This window comes from Manduca sexta, chromosome 2, assembly GCF_014839805.1.
Source record: "Manduca sexta isolate Smith_Timp_Sample1 chromosome 2, JHU_Msex_v1.0, whole genome shotgun sequence".
Classification (NCBI taxonomy): domain Eukaryota; kingdom Metazoa; phylum Arthropoda; class Insecta; order Lepidoptera; family Sphingidae; genus Manduca; species Manduca sexta.
In genome coordinates this window covers 5,352,631-5,380,596 of record NC_051116.1, presented here as the reverse complement: position 1 = coordinate 5,380,596, position 27,966 = coordinate 5,352,631, and the positions used below count along the sequence as shown (strand labels likewise).

Below are 27,966 nucleotides of genomic sequence, written 5' to 3'. Positions count from 1 at the left end.
GTCATAAAGGAGATATTTAAAAAAAAACTGTTTTTAAGCGCCATTTTCTCAATATGGAGGCGCGAGCGGCGGAAACGCGAGGTGGCAAAGTTGAAATTCGTAAAATAACCAATTTTCAAAACTCCCGGAAATCTTTCCCAGTCACCCCCTTTTTTATCAAAAACTGGACTATAATATAAGAACTAAGATGTTCTTAACAACGTAAGTATAAAATCTAAACAATTCATATACATTTCAGGGAAATAGCTGCATTATATAACCTATGAATGAATTATATCTAGTTAAGTTTCGGCCACGGCGGTCAATCTCAACGGAGATCGGTCACGCAGGAGGATATTATAGTGCACTAGTATGTGAGCAATACACAAGCACTTACTGTTCCTTCACTCTCACAGTCCGGTGAGACGGAAATCCGTCATGACCAACAAGAGATCAGGCGCAAGACCAACTGCTTTACGTGTTTTCCGAGGCACGGGAGTATCACCGCCAAGTTCCTGAATCCGACTGAGTAATTTTTATGATAGAAAAACCCAGTCTCTATAATTTTTATCCCGACCCGAGATTCGAACCCAGGACCTCAGCGCTGTAGCCGTACTCGTACCGTATACAATTACAACTACGCCACCAAAGTACTCTAATAATTATTTCAATACAATCTATATTAATAAAGGCGAAATTACGAAATTCTCTTATCGAACACATAAACAATAAATAAACAGTGTATAATTATCAAGCATGTAATAAACTAAGTTTTCCTAAAGATAAAAAATTAACATGTAAACAGAATCAAGGATTTCGCTCAACATCCGCCATGGCGTTTACTTTATATAAGGAAGTTTCTCTCGACGGAATATCTATTGCGTAAAAAACAATTGAGTTACTCAGTTCAACTTTACACAGACTGATAGGTGTATGGATTTTTTTTGTCGAAACTTGGATGTATTATAATTCGTATTTGCGATTTGGAATTCCTAAAGTGAGGCTGTCGCAATATGTACAGTAGTTGTACCTCTGCCCACCACTTTAGGGAGAGGTGTTAGTTTATACGTATTTTGATACACCATTAATAACTAAAGAAGAAAATTTTCTGTTTTATTAAAGTGATACCCCAGCATAACGGCACGCTCTATCCAAAATTATTATACACATAGAAATAAAATCTAAATCTCATATTTCGAATGTGTTATCTTTACTTTGGTTATTTAATTTTTTTTTTAAAGTGGATGTTATTTCATTAATTCCATAATGAAAATGCCACGAAAATTGTTGAAAATCTATCTCCTAAACTAAATCAACACTATTAGACCAAATAATAAGGAAAATTTTGGTATTTTAAAATTTCAAAAAGACCTAATATTTATTCATTTTGCGATTATTTTCAAATCTGCATATTCCCGCCCGTTATTCATGCGCTGTAAATGTATGGAACGAAGACTCAAGGCCGTTTGCTTGGATGAAGGCGTTAACAATCTTGCCATTTTATTTTGTGTTATCCGTCTCATAAAACAAAGTTAAAAATATACTGATATATACCCATTATTATATTGCGCAATATTCAGTGTTAATTTCTGAATGTCCTGAAAAGAAATGTGAATTGATTTTATTGATCTCGTGCGTCATAAACAGACAGACAATTAGATATATATCGATAAAAATTACACGTATATACAAATCACATTAATGGCTACTGCGCACTACTTTATGACAATGTAAAGTAAACTTATTTGGAGTCGAAACTTGCTTAAACTGGAATCGATAGACGAAGCGGACATATAAAATTTTCGATACATTTTTCCACTTATTCTTGTCCTATTCTATCGCAGTTATAACGTCTCTATCTGCTAGCCGGTTCTGGTTATTCCTAGGTCTAATTATTTTATCATTTGTAATCATTCACGTAGTACTTACATATAATTATATCGATGTTTATAATAGTTTTTTTTTACTGGTGGCGTAGTTGTATTACGGTACGACTGCAGTGTTCAGGTCTCAGGTTCGATCCTTGGTTCGAGCGAAATGATATTCGATTTTTCTACTCAGTATCAGCGCGGTGTTTGGAATTTGTCCGATAGAGCGATAGACTCGCCACCTATCAACTCGTGGGACGGAATACACACGACTGAAAGTAGGTGCACCAGAACGCCTTTGCCTACACCATAGTGGATAGAAGGCATGAGCATGTGTCTCTGTATGTCATCATTCGTCTATATCGTGAAGATTTTTACTTATTAGTTCATAGTTCGATGGCTCCTAAGTAAACTGTCGTATCTGAAAAAAATAACGATATTCACGTTTTTAACGTTTCGTTATGTAGGTAATTTTACTACCAAAAATCATCAAGTTACTAAGTGATTATTACTTAAGCGTTGTTTCGTTTATTAACTTTTGAATTAAATGGGTTCGATAGTAAACAGAACTAAGACAACGAAACGCTAAAATTTGAACGTCGTAATTTTTTCACATACGATACTTTACCTAGGAGCTATCGAGTTATTGACAATAAAAAAATGGCAAAACACAATCCCTCGGCAATAAAAAACGTCACAATACGAATTAAAACAAAGTTTATTTACGATCTGCCATTAACATATCGCACCGATCAATTACAACAATAATGCTGATTTAAGCAATTCAATTCTTTAAGCCTCTTTTATCTTTTATGTAATCAGTAAATAGTGAAGGAACAGAGTACCTGTGTTCTGCATACACACTTGTACAGTATAATATCTCCTTCGTACCTGGCTGAGCTCCGTGCCCGTAATTGGACTAGGAGGTATTCATTCATGTTAGCCACTATTCTTACAGATACAAATATCCTATCAGCATCAATTTAGATTAAAATGCTTTCTGAAATAGGCTGATAACTGACCATTGTGTCTTGAAAGGGTTTTTTTTATGAATGCACAGTATAGAATAATTTGTCAATTACAATATTTCGCTGGCTCCTAAGTAAACTATCGTATCTGTAAAAGTAACAATATTCACTTATTTAACATTTCGTTAGGTACTGTTGACTACCAAAACCCATTAAAAAAAGTTACTAAATGATTGTTAAATTTTTTTTCGTTTATTAACTTCTGAATTAAATGGGAATGGTAGTAAACAGTACTTACGTACGCTAAAATGTGAATGTCGCAATTTTCCCAGATACGATAGTTTACTTAGGAGCCATCGATTTGTTGGTTGTTTTTAGCAAGTCAGGTGTCGGTGTGGAGCGACGTCCGCTATTTAATATATAGCTTATCCCCTTCTTGGAATGTTTCTACTACCATTGATATTGAAATGTTTTCATTTCACCAGACTCAGTACTTCAGGATCCGGTTCGCGTAGTCAATCAGTCTGCTTTGATAACAGTCGATAGGGCAAAGATTGACTCGTGGACAGATAAGTGAAGATATTATCGTTGCGGCACGGACTTTACATATATTATAAATTAATAATGATTGCTTATGTTTACGCGAATATTAGACATCGAAATGTAACTAATTATCAAATTTTATCGCGGTATTTTATAACTAGCTTTTGCTCGCGACTTCGCCATCGTGAAGTTTTTCCGGGATAGAAAAGTATCATAACCTTCCCAGGGTCTTAAACTATCTCCATACCAAATTTCATAAAAATCCGTTCAGTAGATTTTGAGAAAATCGATATCATACAAATAAGAAAAGGAGACGTTTTATATGTATAGATAGATATGAATTTCGAAGGTGTGTGAAGTCTACCAATCCGCACTAGGCCAGCGTGGTGGACTAAAGCCTAATCCCTCTCAGTAGTAGAGGAGGCCCGTGCTCAGCAGTGGGCAAGTATATAATACTGGGCTGATATTATTATAGATAGATATTCTCCCGATGACGTTTCGAAGATCAGAAAAATTTAATAATTTTTAAAATTATGCAAAATGTATATAGATTTTGTAACGTTGACTTTTCGGACAACCAACACCTTAATCCAGCCCATGATCATGATGCCTTCATTTTGCAAATGTTTGATGTTTTGATTTTTTTCAGTTTTGTGGCTTGGGGCAGAGGTCTAGCAGTCAAAGGAATGAGACCTCAGTTGATACAGGCGAGCATGGAAGCAGGATGCCTCTTAGGTAGGGCTGCTATCCGTCCGGAATTCCTCGGATTTGTCCTAGTTTGAAGGGAGTCCGGGGGGCGTCCAGCAGAGGATTTTTAAGTGTCCGGGTTAAAACCGGGCTCTTTTGTTGTCAAGGGAAATCCAATCCATATATATAAAAATTAATCCCTATTTCCCTTGGTCACGCCGTCACGCGTGAACAAATGGACCGATTTCACTATTTTTTTTTTGGTTACGTTTGTATTGTCTGGAGAAGATTTTTATGAAGAAAAAAATGCGCGGAAAATTAGAAAACTTTACGAAAATATTAATTTTATATAACTGGCAATTGTTTGAAATAACTGTCAGCGATTGACAGAATGCGCGCTGCAAATTCATAGTTAAGACGGGACGTCTGTCGGGTCGGCTAGTTATTTATAAATAAGCGCAAAATTGAAATAAATCTTCGTAAAAAATTAAATAACAAGCTATAGTATAAATGAATAAAAATTATAACGATGTTTTTATTTTCGTTGCAAAAAAAGTTTTTTCATAGGTGTCCGTTAAAAATCCATATTTCGTCCAAATGACCGGGATTTTTGCCGTTTTCATCTGGCGTAGGCAACTTAGGTGATAGCAGCCTTACTCAGGTATTATAGATGAAAACTAGTTTACCCCACAAACATGTTAAAACTGTGCAGTCGATACAATCGTACAATTGGTAGTAACAACCTTGGAGAATTACGAAAGCAAACGTTCTAGACTAGTCTAGACGAAGCCTGTTCGTACAGGAATGCTAGATAAAATAAAAACGACCTTAATCTACGTTAATAACGTCGAAAATCGTTTAAAAATAAACAAAACCAAACCTATTAAGTTGTAAGGCAAATTAAGGAATAATGACAGCAGAAATGTAATATATCTAATTTTCCAACAACCATATAAAAGTTATTTGATAAAATACATCCGCGCGTTTTCTCCGTCAACGGGTAGGCAGAGATGCAACCGGTGCATGTTGGACAGAATAGATGTAAGGTATAATAAAATAAAGATTTAAGAAATGGCCTTATTCTCATAATAGGGAAACTACAATAAAAAAAAAAAGCGTGGCATCCACTCTTCGCCATATAGTTTCCCGCCACATGATTTTGATACGGGGCTTACCTATCGCCATGCTGTCCATTAAATCTAAACTCTGGACTGATACTGAACTGAATCGAAATGTATTTCGTATAAAAGGAAATAGTTTAGTTGTTCCAATCACCATATTAAGTAGTTTCGAAGAGTCCATAAAACCCAATTCCTATCGGCTTCCCTTTCATAATTTATATAATAATATCAGCCCTGTATTATATAATATCCCACTGTTGGGCACAGACCTCCTCTACTACTGAGAGGGATTAGGCCTAAGTCCACCACGCTGGCCTAGTGCGGATTGGTAGACTTCACACACCCTCAAAATTCCTATAGAGAACTTCTCAGGTATGCAGATTTCCTCACAATACTTTCCTTCACCGTAATTAATTTATGCAAAATTTAATTGTCATTATAACCAATGACGTTTTACAAATAGACACGTCATACACTAACAAAATGGCACATAAAAACGGCGCACTATTTGCTATATTCACGTACCTGTACATATAATTACAAATTGGCTCGAAGAGGGAATAAAAAGATGCAGCACACATTCTTTAGAATAGGATATATATATATCGACAGTTACGTAACAACGTTAGTGCCGCACGCTCATTGGCCGTTAAGTCGGGCAATTACCTTACTTTCGTCTTTCCAGTATTGAGCTCGGACAACGTATCTATGTAATAAAAACATCTTAGATTATAACGATATGAAGACTACATTTATTTATATTAGTATTTATATGTTATGTCTGGTTTCCTTTGGAAAAAATTTACCCTTTGCTACTGATATTAAGTTAGGTTATTCAGTAATGCTTTATCTGAAGATTGAAAATGCGCGAAGGCAATGAAAGCTGTCTTAAATTGTTCGTCAACGCCGATCAGCGAACGAAGTTGTAATAATGAAAATGACGCGCTTAAAACCCTTGCCTTTGTTAAAAGAACAAAGTCATTGCTCTACTGACACATGAATTAAATTAGTAAATAAATTACGTCGCAATTACGAATATTCTAGGTGCAAGTAATTATGACCCAGAATTTTTATAGACATTTTGTACAATTAAGATTATAGCTATGGTATGCTGTGATATACTAAGTTATCCAAATAATAACCACGTTACAATATTCATTTTTATAAAGTCATGACAAAAATGTATTCAAAATAAATACATTTTTCTTTGTTTATTTCATCCTTCTGTTTTTAAATAAAACAATTAGTCCATTGAAAAGTTACATTTGGGGTTACGTTTTTTAGAGGACGCAATTTTATTTTTTTGAAGTGTAGGGGGGGTCAGTGTAAAGCTAAAACCAAGTTTGTGGGGTCGCCACCCTTGTCCCACGGCCGCCATCTTGAAAATAGTGGTTGAAATAGTTTTTACGATGTATCTCTTAAACTATTTATCTGACAAAAAACAATTATAAACATTTATTGTTGCAAATTAAATTCTCTACAACTTTGGTCCAGTAACTTTTTGTCGTAGAACTATAAATAAAAAATTTATAAGCGAAAATGTTAAGAAATTCAATGTTAAGCAATGTCCATTGCAACGTCATCAGAACGTGTGTTTATAAGGTTCATAATACTTTTTTTTGTACTCTCATTACGTACAACACAAACCCGCAGTTGTCGCCTTGTACGCGAATTACTTGGATCCTGAATCGCTTTGGCATAGATGAAGCAATTGTTCACAAAATCAAAGTCTGGCTCTGGAGCTTCTGAAACTGACGATAAACTACTGGAACTGCTGCTGCGACGACGAACAACATTATTGGTTCGATTGTCCACGTAATAACAATAACACGCAATATGTACAGTAACTACCGAAACAGTTCGTAAAAATTTGTTTTTGTGAACAATTGCTTCATCTATGCCAAAGCGATTCAGGATCCTAGTAATTCGCGTACAAGCCGACAACCGCGGGTTTGTGTTGTACGTAATGAGAGTACAAAAAAAAGTATTATGAACCTTATAAACCACGTTCTGATGACGTTGCAATGGACATTGCTTAACATTGAATTTCTTAACATTTTCGCTTATAACTTTTTATTTATAGTTCTACGACAAAAGTTACTGGACCAAAGTTGTAGAGAATTTAATTTGCAACAAAAAATGTTCATAATTGTTTTTTGTCAGATAAATAGTTTAAGAGATACATCGTAAAAACCCTTTCAACCCCTATTTTCAAGATGGCGGCCGTGGGACAAGGGTGGCGACCCCACAAACTTGGTTTTAACTTTACACTAACCCCCCCTACACTTCAAAAAAATAAAATTGCGTCCTCTAAAAAACGCAAGGTAAGGCCTAAAAAATGTAACATTTCAATGGACTAAATAACATTTTAATTTGGTAGGCTATTACAAAGCGTCTGCAAATGGGAATTCCAAATTCAAATAAAAATAACAACTTCCCACTCAATTGATAAAAAAATTATGAATAAATAAATTTATCAGGAACAGGAAAATGAAAGCGAAATTATTTTTTCAACACTGGCTGCTTCGCGCCTCAAAACTCGGCCAAATATGACGTTTACAATATTCGTCAAATGTTTAATTATGGCTGAACGATATCGCTGTAGGTTAAGGTAAATACGTCACACGTTCATTAAAAAGACGTTTACAATTTATTAAGGGAATATTTTTTTTTTATTTAAGAACCGTTCATACCAGTATTATTTCGCATTAATTATAAAAAAGAAATAAATAATCCATAAAAAAGTTTGATAGGTAATTTCTAAAAGATGTTTATAGTAAGTACATCGATAGGGAGAAAACCACAGAAACGCGAGCAATTTACGTAGTCTCATTACTATGTGATAGCATTATGGAAATAATATACAGAAAGCGAGTATAGAAAATATACAATCTATTTGATGATAAAACACTTGTCTTATTAAAATCGAACAGTTTTGTGTCTAGAGAGGAGCCAAATATGCAACCAAAAATAACGTAACTTTGAAACCCTTTTAATCTTAGCTTTAATATAGTAAATTCTGATTAACTATTCTCAAACATACTTAGAGTAACGTAACAGTCCTGTTCCAATTTAAAAAATGTGGTATTTAAAAAAAGAACATTCAGTAATTTCAGAAAGTTTAAAAATATTCACTACTAAGAAAACGTGGATAAGAACTGTGGAATTAAAAAATGCTGACTACCTAAACCAATATCTTATTAACTAATAAAAATTAAGGAAACATAGGTTAACAATACTAAAACAAAAATAAATGTCAACCAATAAACCACCCTTTTTCTTAGGAATGACATAATATTTTTCATAATTACAACAGACTCTACCGTGGACTTTTTAATTTCACATTTTTTACTTTATCTATGTACCACAGTAAGGTACACAGGGTTTAAAGGCTTTGTGTTGATTATATTTTAAAGTGACATTATAATATACTTTGTTAGCACAAAATTATCTGGCAAAAATACAATGTTAAGTCAAGATTGTATAAATTATCACAATGAATAATCCGTATTTTAAAGTTTCTTAGTCATGTGTTAAATAGCCAAGTATGTTGAAAACATAAGTACTAATTTTTGTCCTTGAAAATATTGTCTATGTTATGCAAGTCTTAAGTGAATTTTACTTCAATAACGATATTACGTTCGAGAGGAACTTGAGGCGGCTCGCCTTGATAAGTGATTTAATATCTTATAACTCAAGATAATATAGGCATGTCTGTAAAAATATTTCTAAACAAATAAATATTTTTTATTTAAAAACAAATATAAAAGTTATAAATATAGATTCAGGCAACTTTCCAAACGTACCTGGAACAACCATGATAAAAAAAAGTATCCAGCAATATAAAAAAACACAACACTGGCCGATAAAAAAAAATAATAATAAATAGCGGGAAATTCAAATTGAGAACGCGACGAACGCGCGCCCCCTGGTAAACTAGTCCGCGTACTGGTTGGAGGCACGGCGGCGCACAGTCACACCCACATTACGTCTTATCACTGTGACGTATTTCATAAAACAATTTAGCACAACATTTTTTATAAGCATACGTTATCTTTATTGGCGATACATGGACAAAATATTGCATGTTTATAGCGGGACAAAAGAGTCAACCACGTAAGTCACATTTAATTAATTTGTGCGCGTTCAATAAAGGGCGTTGGCCTTCCAATTTTGAAAACGTGACTTCGCAGTTTAATGTATGGAGTTTTTGTTTTCATTCGGATTATGCGGCCAAGTTAAATAGGTACGTATTTTCACTTCAATGGACTAGATTCTAGTTACTAGAAATTTATTTTATGTTAATTGGATCATTTTAGGTATTCGAAATGGCTGGGTTGTCATAACTCTACAAAGTTTATTGCATAATAAGGAAGGAAAATTATGAATAATGAAAAGCAATTTAAGTACCTACCTGTTATATAGGTACTTACTTTTAACTACATATTCATTTTAAAAATATTAGTAATCAAGTGCTAGCAACATATCAATTTTAAAGACAACATCCGCAAGAAATAAGGAAAATATACCACAAAATTAAAACTGCTTGCGTTTTGATTTTTTTTATCTACACTAGCAATTAAGGAACTTGAAATATGTTCCACAGTATCCTTATATCATGATTGTGTAATTTAACTTACGAAACTAAGAACTAGATAACATAGTAGAGTGGACTGTCGTAACGCAAATTTGATGCAATCTATAGTTAATAAAACTAGATTGTTCCAACCAGGAATTCCCAAGACATTAATTTCCATGTCACTCAACTGGCAAAAAATATTATGTATTTGATATCTATTATTATCTAGCCTAATCATTGAAACGACCGAATCAAGAAGGAAAGACTTTTCAAAGTATCTACGCAATATTGTATCTCGGCAAAGGCACGCAGACGAAGCCGCGAGAAAATGCTAGTAAAACTACAAAAATCGATGAATAGTTTCGTTTTACAAAAAAAAAAAAACATAGTTGCCTCTCTTTTCCTAGCTATATTTTTTAATCGAAAACTTTCCCTTTCGAATGTTCGGTACGAATGAACTCCTAAATATTTATTATGTCCTGGTACATTGACGTTCCAAAGTCCCTAGAACGTGACATTTTTTCCCTCAGCTGCACAGATATGCAACAATTGGAAATAAGAGCAGCAAATCATTCATAATTGGTTATCGCTCACAAAGATACGGGACCAGTTCCCACTACTTAGTGGCAAATTGTTAGCTGTAATAACATCATTGAATCACGTGTAAATATGACCTTAACAATCTTACTTCTATTAAACATGTGTAAGTAAAGTTATTTCAACTAGAGATCAACCAGTAAATTGTATTTTTATAGCAGAAGGTAAAGACATAGTAAAGATCATTCTTCAACGCCAATAATAATCACAATAAATGTAAATAGCTAAGCGCTGATTTCTTAAGTTTACGCGAATGTTAGACATTAAAATAAAACAATTTTTCGGATTTTATCGCGGTTTTAATATAATAAATATGTCCAGACGTTTCGAAGAATACAGTTTACAGTCCGTAAAGTGACCACGAAGGCTATAAAGTCTTTGAAACGTCGAGAGATAATTATAATATAAAAAACAACGATAAAATCCAATAAATAGTTTTAACTTAATGCTTAGCAGATCTTTAAAAAACATTTAGAAACACTTTTTTTTTTTTTCTAGGAGCGCTAACCTGTTCCAATAGTATATTCAAACCATCACAAGAACCTCTTAATCCACTTCCAACACCATCCATCAATACAAACATACACGTACACGACACAAATGTAGAAATGTAACAATTAGACTCTCAAATAAAGAAATCAATCAACATACCTTAAGATTTTACCGCAAAGACACCCACAAACACTTGTAACCACTATCCTATCCCGTAGCGTGACTGGACACGCTTGGTAATCCCTACGCGACGCACCGGAACGATGTATGACGGGTTTTCTACTTAGGTGTACATATACATAGAGATACGTCCGACACAAATGTTCATTTGAAATGCACCGGTAGTTTCTGTTAAGAATTGAGGGGGGTAGACGGACATTTAGACTGAAGATCCTGATGCCTATTACTTTATTCCTAAGAGGAATTGAGGTCTATTAACTGTGAGACATTAATTAGAATCTACTGATTCAAGGGTTAGAGTTTATGTCAAGACTAAATGTTGCTTGATACTATGTTCATCTGAAGATCTTTCCCGGGATAGAGAAGTTTTGTGGTGAAAGTAGTCTTTGGGTAAAAAAGCCTATAGCACATTAATCCCAGATGTGATCTATATGTATGCCAATTTATTTCGAAATGAATTCAGTTGCTTCTGCGTAAACTCCTAGCAAAGATCTTTACAAACTCTCAAATTATAGTAAGAAGTAAGACAGATATTCGAGGGTAATAAAGAGTAATCGATGATCATTAAAAAATACGGGAGCATTAGTAATTCGCTTTAGCGTAATATAAATCTAGACGTAGTATTTCAGATCATAGTATGCCAAATAGTTGGTGACGTTACAAATTTTATCATAGTGCGTCATAAATGCAGCTGAGAATATTAGGTAATGAATATGAACGAAGTTGCAGAAAGAGTCGGAGTAAGAGAGACAAAATTAGTTGATGAATTTATATTTAGATTCAATCACAAACCCACAAACAATGAGCCACATTGTAATATCGTAGTTGATTACACCCAAAATTCAGATATATCTAATAGGAAACGCTAATTCGGAAAAAAATGCTAACAAGCTAAGAATTGACAAAATATACTGAGTCAATGCCCATACTAGACATAGTATCGCAATAAAGATCCTCCTCGCTCTTCCCATTATGCGGAACCTAACAAAGAAAAGAAAAGGGCTCCATGCTATTTAAAACCATACAAAAGTTAGAGCACAAAATAATATCACAATTGGCTATGAATCTCGAATCAATCTACTTCAAAACAATCTAGAAATAATTCTCAACATTCAACTTTCTCACCGAAGAAACTCCCACGCTTGCTAAACCTCCGTAAACTGTGTTTCCTCAAAAACGTTCTCACATTATTCATAATAAATAAATCACAAAGCACTTAGCGTAATCACTGCCAACGGTACATTGACAAAATCCAATGATTGACCAATGATAATATCTATGAGGTAGATCAGTACTAAAATAGACTTGAACACGCGATCATCGTGTGATACGGAGTCATTGTCTGCGAACGTCCATGATTAATGCTTGATAGTCTTCCCTCTATTAATCAATTAGTTGATGGGACATATTCCTGGCATTACTTTTTTCATCTAACTTGCCAAGGATATTTGATTGTTTATATCTTTTGGGATATATTGAAGAATGTTGTGTCCAGAAACACATCTAAGGAGACAGAACAATCGTAAAAAATTTGACAACGTATAGTTGTTATTTTTCAATTTATGTGAAACCCAGTCATTATAAGACCTATATAATATCTGAGGGTGACAAGCTTTAATGGCAACGCAGCCCTTTGTAATTCAAACGTCTTGTGTTCCTACTTGTTACCTTTATAGGCAGTCTAGTCAAGCGTGTCCACTCATCACGACATTAATTTGTATAAAAAAGACAGAACACTGAACTGGCATTTGCTTTAAAATCTATTTATGACACAAAAGTTCATTCAGACTGCTATTTCATTGACAACAGGACACTATCCTATTATAGATTGGTAAAGATGCTTGTCAGTTAAAAACAAACTTCTAAACCGATGAATTGACTTGAATAATTGTTCCTCAGATAAACCAAGTCCTAAATAAATATATAGGATTCTTTGTACCCTGTAAAAATGCACATCAATACTTTTCTTTTGGGAAAAGAACTTCACGCGCAGCCACGATCAACATCTATGAACTGCCATAAACCAAACAACCCTCAAAGTAAGTCTTCATAAACGTCTTTGCTGTTTGAATAGTGAGAGTAAACACATTTAACACTGGTAAGTCAAATAGCATAGTTTATAGAGAATTTAAAGTGTTGTTTTCTCTTGATCTAGTTCGCTGTACATGTCCTTCAACTCTGAATGTCGGTATATGGTTGTGGGTTCAGTAGAATTGATACAATTTATTGTATTAACAATTATTGTACTTTTTGGACCATTTTTCTTCTCATTTAACTTCTTTTGGATTTTCACCTTTTGAATTTCCTTAATGTTAACGGATTTTACTGCTTTATTTGATTATAAAATAGAGAAGGACCTTCAGATGTTACAGGTTTGCTTAATCTTTGTATATTTCCTCTTCGCTTCAAGATTATTAGTAGGTGTTCCGGAACATTCCTATCAAAACGCGGTGACTCGCGAGCCTAAAAACTTACGTAAACTATTGCCACGTGCTATTGCTATTACACTCAAAGATCACTCACGGCTCACAGTCCAAGGTCCACTAGAAAACAGACCTGTCTGATAAAACTATATCAGTAAACAATTCCAGTTAATTTTGTCACGCATGCTATCGATTTAACCCAGTAACAAACAACAATTGTATTTTCCTCAACACTACGTAATTTATCTAAATTTCGTAAAACGAAGACATTGCTATCAGCATGTTGACAAATCTTTGGGTCTTGCGTATTAAAAATACGTAGTGTTCAAACACAACAAATTATTCGATATCATTTTTTATTACGTATGAAATAACTAGTGTACAAACAAAACAACTTATTTATCGTAACAATATTTAAAGAACGCTTTGAGAGTTAAAAATATACCATGTTGACAATATATTGCTCATTGTTTTAAAATTAACGCAACGATCCGTGTTATAGTAAAAAATTGCTTCCGATATGAGAAATACTATCGTTTCTTTAAACTAAATGATTACACGAAACGCCGATATTTCAACATCTATCACAATATTGATTATTTGTTGTCGTATAGGATTCGTCGGCACATGAACAAATAGATCATCTGATTTTAAGTGATGCCTTCCACTGATACTTCCTCAACTCTAAAGGAATTATGAATGCGTACGCCAACTTTAATAGAAAGGAAAAGCATTAGGAAGTGGAATGGGTGTTTAAATCTTTAACAGAAGATATTGCGATCTTCAAATCGTGTTGATTATTTGTTAATCAGTCCGAAAACAAACATACAAATAGGTATATATAGGAAAGAGAGGATAGTTTTGGGGCCTTCATACTTCTTACTTGAAAGAACAAAATAGATCACGATATAAATTCGTACATCCATACTTAAATTATTAATGCAAAATATTCTGTTACAATTTCACTGCTGAACCTGTGGACTGATTTTGATGAAATATTGTATGGAAACAGTTCAATACACTGGAACAAAACAGGCCACATTTTTTAATTTTGTTTATCCGAAATGTTATGCAACAAAAATATCTATCGTAATTGGAACAGAGTTGACATACCTGGCAATCTATTTGAGTTTTAGACGGTAATAAGTAATGACCTACCTAGCACTTCATAAATCTTACGAGCACGCGAGATATCCAATTGTCCGATGAAAGTAAATCAATGGATATTAATAGACGAATTGCACTGAATTTCACATCGACATTAAAGCGACATTAATATGCAATAGAATTATTGAGGACACCTGTACTTGCGTATTTTATATGCGTGAGCAAATAAAACCTTATTACAGCGATTTTTTTATAGGTGCACGCCAAAGTGAGGTCAGTGCGATGGTGGAGTAAAGTCCAATAGAATGTCGACTTACGAGATGATTACCCTCGGCTATTATCTCGACAACTAACAAAATTCCCAGGTATGCTGGTTTCTTCACTATGTTTTTCTTCATCGTTAAAGCAAGCGATAATTTACAAAGTATACCCACATAATTTAAGAAAAGTAAGAAGAGCGTGCCCTTGGATTTTGAACATGCGGACGTTCGTCTCCGCATTCCGTTCCACTCCCAACTAGGCTATCCTTGTTAGATACGTCTTTTTTATTAGGTCTGCAATATAATTATCTTCCACACAACTGCTTAGCAGAGAAAATAGAAAATAGATGTAACTATTTCAACAATATTTGCATACGAAAAATCTGAACATAAAGTAGTTATAGATATGAATACATCATCTATAATATTTTACAAACAAGAACGAATAAAAACTAGAATGTTCTAACCTACTTATATTCTAATCTACTGTCTAATACCTTGTAATCAAAGCCTAATCCATGCATATAAATTAACATCAAAAGAGATTACGACAACATCCTTTAACTAATATTCAGCCAATTATATTATTGCACTTAATAAACGGCAATAATGATGTTCAAATACAATTTAATTTTTATGCTCCTACTGCAATACGAATTTATCATGTCCATGAGTAGATAATACACAGCTTGTTAAAGTAGATCACTTACGAAATACATTATATGTTACATTACAATACGAGTCGACAAATGAGCTATTGGGTCACTTGGTATTTGATCTTCACTATTTAAAAACATCTAAAATACAAGTAAAATGTTGGCTTGACTGCCTTGAAAGTAAAGACATGGAGATGATTTCCCCGGAGTTCACTAGGTCTCGAATTGCTTACTTAAATTGAACATTCGTTTAATTGTTCCTTTCATTGCTTGCTGAAACTGCAGTCACTACAATGAACTTCTTAATTATAGATACAGAGCATCCTATCGCAATATTAAATCAATCTTGTAAACTAATGTTCCTAAACAAAAAAGTTGATCAGGAAGTCGAATCCAGAGGATCATGATTCATCTAACTCTAGATCTTTACAAATTAATAAGAAGATAGTTTTCAATAACGCCTAAGCCTTAAAAATGAAGCAATTCGATGGCCAGGATATAAACAAATGTAGCGGAAACGTCGTGAGCCAAATTTCAGCACCAATTGACATTCGCCACATAATTAATTTGATTTGTTGGTAAACAACGTCGCGAGAGCGTGAATTGGCGCGCTTTGCTTGTTGCCAGCTTTATTGTGGTTCTATATACCCAAATACCTAATCATGCTAATGTAGACAGTAGACACCAACAAAAACATAGAACGAATTCCAGCTATTTTCGAAAGCATTTGTTTGAGCATTTGTTTTTTATGGAGCTTACATGATAGTAAAAAAAATTGAATTTATGCTTATATATTTGTCAATAGAATTTATTTGTTTTACGCAAACAGTTATACCTTAATATGGAACAAATTACTTATACTAATTAACTTCCACTTTTAACGAGAAATTCAGTGGCATAGCTTTGGAACCGCCCGGGGTCGACCCAAAATTTGCTACTCCTAAGCGCCGGGCTAGTGCAAAAAAAGGCCCATTAAACCAATTCAAAAAAGCGCAGCGCGTGACCTACGTCCCCTAACTAGTTCAGGCGACAACATTCGAAAGACAAAGTTCAAATTTTAAAAAATTTACGCTTTTTGCCGACTTCCTCAAAGTGTCACCGGTGCCGCCCAAGCTACGCCACTGCAGATATTCCATTTAAAAAGAGGAGATCGAAGGAAATATTCAGAGCAGCATCACATGAAAACGCTACATATATACAAAGCTCGCAAGTATTATTCCAGACAGAAGAAAGAAGTCCCTATGTCGTCTTTTTCTACCGAAAACAGCACTGTCCAAGATCTCGTATCGTTGTAGTAATTCTATCCAATATTCTCATCATAAGCCTAAATTCCAATAAGTGCTTAGATTTGAAATTTGGCCTACTTAGTGCTATTGCTCATTGGAAGCCTGCTCGACTAGTTCGAATAAGAACCAAATTAAACCACGAGTCCATATCCACAATCAGCGTCGCCCTTCAGTCTCCCACGCTGGCGGGTCTATTTCTGAACATCATGTGTCGCGTGACGTCGCGCGCACACAGCACAAGTGCTGCCAACAATTACGCGATTATGTCCGCAACAACGGCGTGTCACTCTAGTTGCGTAACGCGACTGGTATTTTAATATCATCAGTATTATATACTGTCCCAATGCTGGGCCACTTTTACTACTGAGAACGATAAGACCTTAGTCCACCACTTTGGCTTAGTTTGGATTGATAGACTCCACACACCCTCAAAATTCTAATACAGAACTTCTCAGGTATGCAGGTTTCCTCACCATGTTTTCCCACCATGAAACCCTGATGTGTTGGATTAGAAAAATCACCCCCCACATCTCTCCCTCCTGTTCTCACAATGCATATCCGTATCCCATAACAGCGCCCACAATTTAATCTGAAGTGCAGTGATCTGGAATTTATCTTATGTGGTCATGAATCAGCCATACATTTGCGGGAATTATTATCACGGTTTTAAACAACAATGACCCTGGCTCTCGGCTCGTCAATCGTCATTAAACTCCAGCGCTAGACTGTTTGGCTCGCAAGCCGATCAGCTGTTTTGATGACGCCTCATAAATTATATGCCGATGGATATATGAGCTCTGTGTTGTATCATACAAAGACTATGATATGGTATCCTCAATTTTTTTAAGAAAATCGTCGTATCGAAATAAACAAACTAACAATGAACCAAAAGGTAATGAAATAAAAGAGAAAGACTTTAATCTTTATGAATTACATGAAATTGATTCTTGTTAGATGTAGGATATATTTTATATGTATAATCAAATCCTATTTGCTACACAGTACGATATACGATACGAAACTATATGGAAACCCGACTTCAACTGCGCAGTACGATCTAAGTACATTGGGACCTGTCATTTAGCCAACTGGCTACCTATCCAGAATATTTTTTTTTTGCTTTGAATGACGAGACGAGCTTGATGGTAAGCGATACGACCGACCGCCCATAAACAGTAAAATAATATCCAACACCTTGAATTGACAACATTTCATTTTTTCAACATACCAAAATGTTTATATTTTATGAAACTAAATCTAAAATGATGAGACCCATATTTTTACTTTTTTCGAAATGCAGATATTTTCATTCATGATTTTCACTTTGAATTTTGTTTTATTCTAAAACGACGTAAGCTCCAAATGACGTCACATATACGGCTCAAAACGCAATGACCTTTGCTTTGCAGTAAAAAAAAATGAAGTGACAGTTTTTTTGTTTCTGTCTCTCTCGTTGAAAGTGACAGTTGTGACGTATCTATTGTAATATTGACATTTGACATTGACAAATGACGGTGTCTTAGTTTTTTAAAATAAATAATAAGGTGGACCAAGGAACTATGTCATTCAACCGTACATGTGACGTCATCAAGCATTTTCGGTTTTTAATTTTTTTCTCCGAAATTAAGTATTGAAAAAATATTAAAAATTCATAATCGAACTCAGAGTAGAAAAATTAAGAAACGGTATTTTTGTTTTAGGCACGTTTACATTTTGAAATGTTGTCAATTACAAAGTATTGTTTGGTATTCCACTGCACTCGCCATCCTGAGACATGAGATGTTAAGTCTTATTATGTCCAGTAGATACACTGACTACAATGTCCTTCAACCGGAACACAACAGTGACTACACACTGTTGCTTGGCGGCAGAAAAGACATTGCGGTGATACCTAACCAGGCGGACTCTCACATATGAGACCTACTTACTACCAGTAAAACATGGCGCATGAGACTTATCTCCACGAAAATGCTCATTACCACATTTCGCAAACAATGAATAAATTTTAATTGCATTAAAATAATCAATAGTGAAGATAGATTGTAGATATTATATGCCATAGCACTTGAAGATCTCTCTTAAAGACGAAACTAAAGAGAAAGTTGGTACACAAGTCAGTTATAGGATCAACATAATTGAGTTATGATGATTAGTTTGGTCATTTACCAACACCCTAGTGAAAGTACCAGGTTTGGCAAGCTTGATGCATTCTAAATTACTTTATACGAGATATTATCTTGCTATTTCGTAATTTGCCCGAACACTATGTCGGATATAGTAAATTTTTATTTACCATTAATACAAATAAAATACTTACTGTTAAAAACAACTAATCTAGATAACCATATTTCTTACTTTCAAACAACCCACATTAAAACTGAGCTGGTATATTGGTAACATATGAAAAAATATTAGATTATAAATACACAATCCTAGCCTATTTAAATGTCTATTTCTGTGCCGAGCACCACTGTGTATGCACTGTTTGTAGCCAGGGTAATTACTGGGTATTGAGACTTAACATCGTATGTCTCAGAATGACGAGTGCAGTGGAACGCCACATAGTACTTTGTCATTCAAAGTTCTGTATGGTGCTGTCACTATTTATTGGCGGTCGTACCGCTTACCATCAGGCGAAAGACATACTCATCTCGTAATTTAAATGAAAAAAAAAATAACCTGAATTAATTCTATTACACATACTCATTAAACAAAGATAAATACTTTACTGATAAACAAATATGACAAAACTTGTATCAGTAACACAGGCAAAGGTCGTAAGGTTCAAAGTTCTAGGATGTGGCACAAAAAATATTTATCATAATGTTTACAAATAGCTATGATTGCATTATTTTTTCTGTATCAAATTTAATTATCTTGTTTTTATTACATGTTCTATGATTATTGAACTAATTTTTACTAATATTATTGATTTGTTTGTTGCTGGTATTATGCAGAACTATTTAAGCAATTCAAAAAATTCTGTCATATATATAAAACTATTGGCTAAAATAGTTAACTAATGTTAATGGTAAATTATTTGCTAATGTTGTAGGTTAACTTCTCAGTAACAGACACACATCGAGCCCCGGATCTAAGGGGGGTCAAGCCAGGGCCCGTGCCCCGGGAGGTGAATTCATAGGACGGCAAATTCACACTTGGCAGACATATACACACTTCATTATTAACGCAACTTTGGCTACTGAGACGTTCAATACATTAAACACAAAAATCTTTCCCCCTCGGTGCAACATGATGATGATGACAAAGGTAAAAACATAGGTGGTTGGGGGTGGCATTATCCAGATTTTGCCCCGCCTCCAAAAAATTCAAGATCCGGAACTGCACACATAACACCTTTATCTACATTAAGGTAAGCAGAGGTGCAACCAGCTTTTAGCCATGCGTGTTTTGGTCCATGATGTGATAGAAGCAAGCCTATCACCATAGTAGACAAGTGTGTCAAATTAACAGAGGTGTTTGTTGAACAAAACTTTGGCCAGCCTTTTAGAAACTGGGCGTTAAAAATTATAATGTGAAAACATATAAAAAAATAAATTTTATACTAGAGGGCAGATAATGAACTACATTTTCCAACAGATAGAGTAGCTGGAGTAATATTAAAAATGTTTAGCGATACCAACTCATTAATGAGGACCTTAATAGGCATGAAATAATGTCTTTATTTATTATTATTTGTTATCAGGCAGGCAGTTTATTTAACTGATATGGCTGTATCCTGTAATTATTGATTCCGGTTTCACTTCCCAGCAAAATATTTGTCAAGTTTATTCTTAAACTGGCTCACATTGTCTGTTTGTTAATTTTTAAATTTTTGTTCTATTTGTTAATTATTTTTTTGAAAGCCTAATAAGCTAAATTATTTTTAATATACCTATTGATTCATATTTACCAACACAGCATAATAAAGAATGCCAACATAAAATATCAAACAATATTATGTCATTTCCGAACGACACGTGTATAAACGCCTTATTCATCCTCAAGTACATTTCAATTAAGGACTTTAATACATATAAAATAAGATTTCATTTTATTCGCATTACAATCAAGGTACAACAATTAATAGCAATTACTAATGTATGCGGCCGGCAAATACAAGGTACTTCGCTATGACCCATTACGAAAACATAATATTCGGCAAATATTTTACGAAAATATGGAGCATCATCGAAAATCAATACAGTAATGGAATGAGTGAAAGTTATGACAAAAATACGAAACATCACTGAGAACACGAGTGGTTATCAGTTTAAAACACAATTTATTTGATAAACAAGGTAAAAGTCCAGTTAGAATGAATTACTGTAGCGGTTTCGAAAATATTCATTTGTGTATATTATTACACTCACCTGGTAGATATTATGTGTGAACACTAAAATCACAAGACTTTAATACAAAAACGGGTATTTACATAGCTATTTGATCTTTTCAATTTTACGATTTTTTTCTTATTAGCAAAAACGCGAATTTAATTTCATCACCTTGACGTAACTTTCATTCGGTATGACATTGACAGTTGTAAATTTTTTTTTTTAATTCGTCCTTAGAGGACAGGCTATAGTCTTACGACCATACTGCCTAGTCTTACGTATTTTTGACAGTTGTCAACTGAGTAGGGTTACCAACTACCAAAAATATTTAGCCCTAATGCTAGGTTAACAAAAAAAAGGACATATGAGCTTTTATGATTAACCTTTAACTGTGGACGCGCGGTCTCACAGGCCGTTCGCAGTTTGAAAATTTCGTGTTTACACCTTTCCACTTGCTCCCCGTGTATAAGGCGCTCAGTAGCTTCAGTTTTAGTGGCGTAACGTATATTAAAATGGGAGACTGTGTCGGCGGCTGCAAATAAGGCCAGTTATTTTTCTTTAAACTTTGACCGCGGTCTGTGAGACCGCACGTCCACGTTTCCGATACAAATTTTTACGCCTATTTTGTTTTTTTTTTACGTTATTTTCATTTAAAATGTTAACAAATATTAATGAAAGTGCATCTACGTCAATACACACGCCAACGTCACAGCTGCAACATATTTATGATCTACTTTTAGAGTCAGACCAGTCTGATAACGAGGAAACTATTGAGGATTGCTTTTTATTAGAAGCTTATTTTAGTAGAAAATATATAAGTGACTAGCTTTTGCCCGCGGCTCCGCCCGCGTTATAAAGTTTTTCAGGCTAAAGTTTTCCGTTATAAAAGTAGTAGTTTCCCGGGAGCCTATGTTCTTCCCAGGGTCTCAAATTGTCTCCATACCAAATTTCATCTTAATACGTTGGGTAGTTTTTGAGTTCAACGCGTTCAGGCAGACAGACACAGTGGAGGACTTTGTTTTATAATATATTTTTTAGAACTTTTTAAGAGGAACAATCCCGTCATACATCATTATTGCATAACTTTAACCGTTTACGCAGCGCACGCAACGGAAGCTCTCAAAACTAATAAATTGTCCCGTTTTTGCAACATGTTTCATTACTGCTCCGCTCCTATTGGTCATAGCGTGATGATATACAGCGTATAGCACTCCACAAATAAAGGGCTATCCAACAAAAAACGAATTTTTCAGTTCAAACTGGTTGTTCCTGAGTTTAGCCATTACTGCTCCGCTCCTATTGGTCATAGCGTGATGATATATAACTTAGAGCACTCTACAAACAAAGGGCTATTCAACACAAAAATAATTTTTCAGTTCGAATTGGTAGTTCCTGAGATTAGCCATTACTGCTCCGCTCCTATTGGGTATAGCGTGATGATATATAGTATATAGCACTCTACGAACAAAGGGCTATCCAACGCAAAAATAATTTTTCAGTTTGGACCGGTAGTTCCTGAGATTAGCCATTACTGCTCCGCTCCTATTGGGTATAGCGTGATGATATATAGCCTATAGCACTCCACGAACAAAGGGCTATCCAACGCAAAAAGAATTTTTCAGTTTGGACCGGTAGTTCCTGAGATTAGCCATTACTGCTCAGCTCCTTTTGGGTATAGCGTGATGATATATAGCCTATAGCACTCCACGAATAAAGGGCTATCCAACGCAAAAAGAATTTTTCAGTTTGGACCGGTAGTTCCTGAGATAAGCCATTACTGCTCAGCTCCTATTGGGTATAGCGTGATGATATATAGCCTATAGCACTCCACGAACAAAGGGCTGTCCAACGCAAAAAGAATTTTTCAGTTTGGACCGGTAGTTCCTGAGATTAGCCATTACTGCTCAGCTCCTATTGGGTATAGCGTGATGATATATAGCCTATAGCACTCCACGAACAAAGGGCTATCCAACGCAAAAAGAATTTTTCAGTTTGGACCGGTAGTTCCTGAGATTAGCCATTACTGCTCAGCTCCTATTGGGTATAGCGTGATGATATGTAGCCTATAGCACTCCACGAACAAAGGGCTATCCAACGCAAAAAGAATTTTTCAGTTTGGACCGGTAGTTCTTGAGATTAGCCATTACTGCTCAGCTCCTATTGGGTATAGCGTGATGATATATAGCCTATAGCACTCCACGAACAAAGGGCTATCCAACGCAAAAAGATTTTTTCAGTTTGGACTGGTAGTTCCTGAGATTAGCGCGTTCAAACAAACAAACAAACAAACAAACAAACTCTTCAGCTTTATATAATAGTAAGTATAGAAAGTATAGATTAACAACTGAAGTTAGCTAAAATTGAGTTTCTCGAAGCCGACCACTATTTATGTACTATGTATTTTGAGACTATGCAATTTTGTCGCGTTCGCGATTCACTTTCACTTTTGTTGAGTTTCAGAACGCGATATTAGATCCTCCAACGCGCACGCGAATTTGAACTTTATGCAGCGGTAATAAATTACAAATTGACTCTCCATTTTATTTAGAAAACGTTTGTATGGGAAATAGAAAAATGCTGTTTTGAGGATTTTCCCGGCAATTATTCGAATTTTTCTCACCTTTTAAATCTTCCCTAGACCTCCACGAATAATTCAAGACCAAGATAAGATAAATCCGTTCAGCCGTTCTCGAGTTTTAGCGAGACTAACGAACAGCAATTGATTTTTATATATATAGACTATGAGGATAATACCGATGTCTCTAGCATAGACGATAACATTATAAGGAGTATCAGCCCCAAGCGGGGGTCCGCGAAAATTTATCTAGTTTGATAGTACAGTACTAAAATATTGGCTTGACGTCACCTATCAATACAGGCAGAAAATATTGATAGGAGTCGTAAAAGGCACGATGACCCCAACAAAGCACCCCGCGATGTATGGGCGGTAGTTGTAATGCACTTTCTCTGTGAAACCTAAAAAATATAAAGATCCACCGGAACCAGCAAAATTTTGAAAGGGGTCTATGAGAAATATATATTTGGGAACCTCTGCTCTAGACGAACCCCCTAGTCAGGATACTGACTCGTCAAAGCGCACAGCATGTCGCCTTTGTCCCCCAAAACTAAAGAGAAAGTCCAATTTTAATTGTATAAGTTATAAACAGGTCATACAGTTACAGTGTTCCAAACCCTAGTGTAAAAACTGCCAATAATTTGATACATATTGGACCATTGTCAAAATTTTTATATTTGAATTTTAGAAGACAATATGCCTTAGATTTATAGATAAAAATGTAATTTTTTTTAAAAAGTTGAATTTATTTAAGTTTTCAGCCCTAAAACCGATCTAAAGTAAATTTATGCCAAATAGTGCCTTTAACTGTTAATATGATTTAATTAGGTGAGAAATAAATAAAGATTGATTAAAAGCTTCTAAATTATTTCACTTTAATATGCATAGAAAATAATAAACATAATAGCGTAAAAATAAAACTAATATTTACGTTGTATTTTAACTCAAAACATAGCAGTCCGTGAGACCGCGCGTCCATGGTAGTGTAACAAAAAAATCACGTCCATAGTTAAGGGTTAACGCAAAACACAGCAAGTAAATAAAAATTAAAACAAATTCGCTTTTTATCGAGTAATTTGTTCGATTTTATGTTTCAGTTACCATTTTCTACGATTATTTTATGTATTTTTCCAACTCAAATATAATAAATGCTAGAAAGAATAAAAACAAAAGAAAACCCTTTTTAAGAAGTAAAGGACAAACCCAAAAACGGTTTTCTAGTCGACAGAAATTCTGACCAAGATAATTTATATAGAACCTATAAAAATGAGCCTATTTTCATTAAATTGTTAAGTATGAAAGCCCAATTTTATAGTAGTTCTAGTGCATAGCTACTTGCAATAATTACGGGTCTACTGATTTAGTCCGCTCATAATTATTTTTTATACAGAAGTAAAGTGGATTTAAGATAAAGTGGACCTTTGCCCATAGATGTTCACGAATAAAAACAATAAACAATTGGATTTGACATTGACATTTGTCAATGACATTTTAATTTTGCAGAGCAGAAATCGCTATGTTTCATGTGTATTTTAATTTATTTCCATAAATTTATGTCTCCGGCATTATATATTATTAATAAATAAATTACCACGGATGGCAAATATGTCGTCCATTAATAAGATACTTAATAGCATAATAAACAATCAAACAAAATTCTGTTGCTTGTGCCTAGATGTTATTAGCCCAGAAGAAGAAGCTATTCATATTAAAGACGAAGTAGTGGTTAACGTAAATGGATCTGAGAACATGCTGCAGATCTCAGAGGTGTTGAAATTTGTTTTGGGGGCTAAAGTAAGTTATTCCTTTCACATGTCAAAAACACATTTATTATCTAGTATCTAGTCTCGCTTGTTCTAAAAGTTCATTATGGCATTTCTGTGGCTAATGATAATTATAAAAAAAAACCCTCTTTTTCTTAAGTATCTTTCTGGCAAGTGAAGTGGGGACCAGACAGTCTGTTCCATTTATTTTTAGAGTTACATTACTAATTTAAGATTGTAATGATTAAACGGTAGTAACCAGCTGAATTGGTATCAGCCATTTACCTACCGTTAATTTAATCCTTACTTATTACTAGCCTTGCCAAGTCGTATTTATTCATTAGTTTAGATGTTTATATATATTAAGGTTTATATTTTCTCTAATTTAATTTTATTCTTTCAGACCTACCAATATGTAAATACTTTTGACACAATATGTGACAAGTGTACAAGAATGACTCTAAGTAGTTATACATTCATACAGACAAGTGAACAAAATGCAGAGTACATGGCAAGATGCATAGAAGCCCTGACTAACAGCATAGAACACACTACAGATAATGTCAACAGTAAATCACTTTACCTCACATTAAACATGGAAGACTTCACAAGTAAGCAGTTGTATGATTGCGAACAAGTACCAAAGAACGCTAAAGATGTATTACAAAGGTTTCAAACAGTAGAAAATGCAAGCAAGATAAAATTGACTAAGGAGTTAAAAATGAAAAGAGAGTTCAAAAGTCGAAAAACAGAATTTTTGAGTATGCTATTAGATCCAAATAATCCTGAGTCGATCAAGTGTAAGGAATGTTTTAATGTGTACCCCAATTTGTGGGGCTTAAAGAGCCACTACATTAGGGTGCATGCACCTAAAAAGTTCAAGTGTCCGGAATGTCCATGTAGTTATGGATCAAAACCGTACTTAGATGCGCATATAAAGGAGAGTCACTGTAGTATTGTTTGTAGTGAATGTGGAAAGACTTTCAAAAATAGACATACATTAAAAATGCATGAAAAGGGCCACAATTTGGCGATTATGTGTCCCGACTGTGGCAGGGTATACAAGAACCAAACAACATATAAAAAGCATAAAGAGATGAATGTTTGTGGACGGAAAACTAGAGCTAGCCCATCTGACGCTAAGCTTACATGCGATTACTGTAATAAAAAGTACACACAGAAAGTGTCATTGCGAGTTCATATACAATACGAGCATGGGAATTATAAAGCTCATATATGTGAGTGGTGCGGTAAAAAATTTTGGGCTCAGAGTAGATTAAAAGCGCACATTGTCAAACATACAAAGGAAAGAAATTATAGTTGCTCTATTTGTGGTGGGAAGTTTGTCACTAAAGAGTCATTGCTGTACCACACACGCACGCACACAGGCGAACGCCCATACAAGTGTTCAGAGTGTAACTGCCGATTCCTCTCTGCATCCAGAAGATCAGAGCATATAAAACGGCATCATCAAGGTGCAACTTTAGAATGTGATGTATGCCATAGCAAATTCACTTCAGTATCGTTTTTACAAAAGCATAAAAAGACGCATGAAAATGATGAAAATAAAGTTACGGGAGGTGAAAAACCAAAATCTGATGAAAATAAAATTAGTAATGCGAAAGTAACCCTAGGAAAGGAAAAAAATGAAGCAAATCAGTATGAATGTAAAAATGAATTTTATGATAACAGCACTCAATCTGATGAGGATGGTAAAGTGTATTTAGAAGTGTGTGAAGAAGGTGAGGAATATATTTTAACAATAGACACAGTTTAATTCTTTTTAAATTAGTTGTCCTATCTCTTCTGTACAGTTAGTTCATTGTACTATAATGCAAGTGTATAATAAATTTAAAATTTTCATTTCAATTTAATGAAAGGTATAGCTGCACACAAAATAAGAATAAACAAATATTAATTTTACATATAAGATTTGTATACGTATTTTTAATAGTATGTACCAATAACTATCCATTTAAGAAATATATTGGGGACTTCCTTTGTATATTTGAACTTTGAAATAACATTACTGTAGGTAAACCAAAGTTCATGAATTATGTATTTAACCTGAATTGTACTGGCAGTAAATAAACAGTATAATATTTTATATGGTTTTGTTTTATTACATCAGACACCCAGTTTTTGCGCATTTTTATAAATAAAACGGCAATCAAATTTATCATATGATATTAAATGAAACAGACAGGTATAAATTTTAAGAAATTCCGTTTCATTCTTCAAGGGTTACTGTTATACTATCTGTGAGGAAATCGTTCCATTTCTTTCTTTCGCACGCATCGTAATGTTCGCGACGTCACATGCAAGTATTCCGCCTCTTTTCTGTTATTTGACCCTCATCCTTACTACAAAATTCCAATGGTTTATAACTTGTGAATTTTTCAACAGATTTCAATGATTTCTTCTGTTTTAGAATATGTTAGACGTACATATTTTATAGAAGTTATAATAAAAAGTCAAATGCCCTATTCTCGATTTTAGTTTCACTTCCCAGAAAAATATTTGGAAGTTTGTTTGTTTTTTGTATAGA

General features: G+C 34.4%; 2 protein-coding genes across 4 annotated transcripts in view; one reads left to right on the top strand and one right to left on the bottom strand.

Annotated features, from left to right (window-relative positions):
* The window catches only part of LOC115456373 (glycerol kinase), a 47,022-nt gene extending 25,681 nt beyond the window's left edge, over nt 1-21,341 (bottom strand). For 2 of the 3 annotated variants that reach the window (XM_030185403.2, XM_030185397.2), the window contains exon 1: nt 8,973-9,124. In XM_030185403.2, the coding sequence (XP_030041263.1) occupies nt 8,973-8,985 (13 nt within the window). In that variant the 5' untranslated portion in view covers nt 8,986-9,124. Of the gene's footprint in view, nt 1-8,972; nt 9,125-21,119 lie in introns of those variants that run through there. The other variant, XM_030185398.2, reaches the window with a different exon arrangement.
* Nucleotides 21,342-25,136: 3,795 nt separating this feature from the next.
* LOC115456368 (zinc finger protein 91) lies at nt 25,137-27,525 on the top strand. Its single transcript, XM_030185392.2, has 2 exons — nt 25,137-25,449; nt 25,822-27,525. The coding sequence occupies exons 1-2, from the start codon at nt 25,252-25,254 to the stop codon at nt 27,193-27,195; spliced, it is 1,572 nt and encodes a 523-aa protein (XP_030041252.1). The 5' UTR covers nt 25,137-25,251; the 3' UTR covers nt 27,196-27,525.
* Nucleotides 27,526-27,966: the final 441 nt, after the last annotated feature.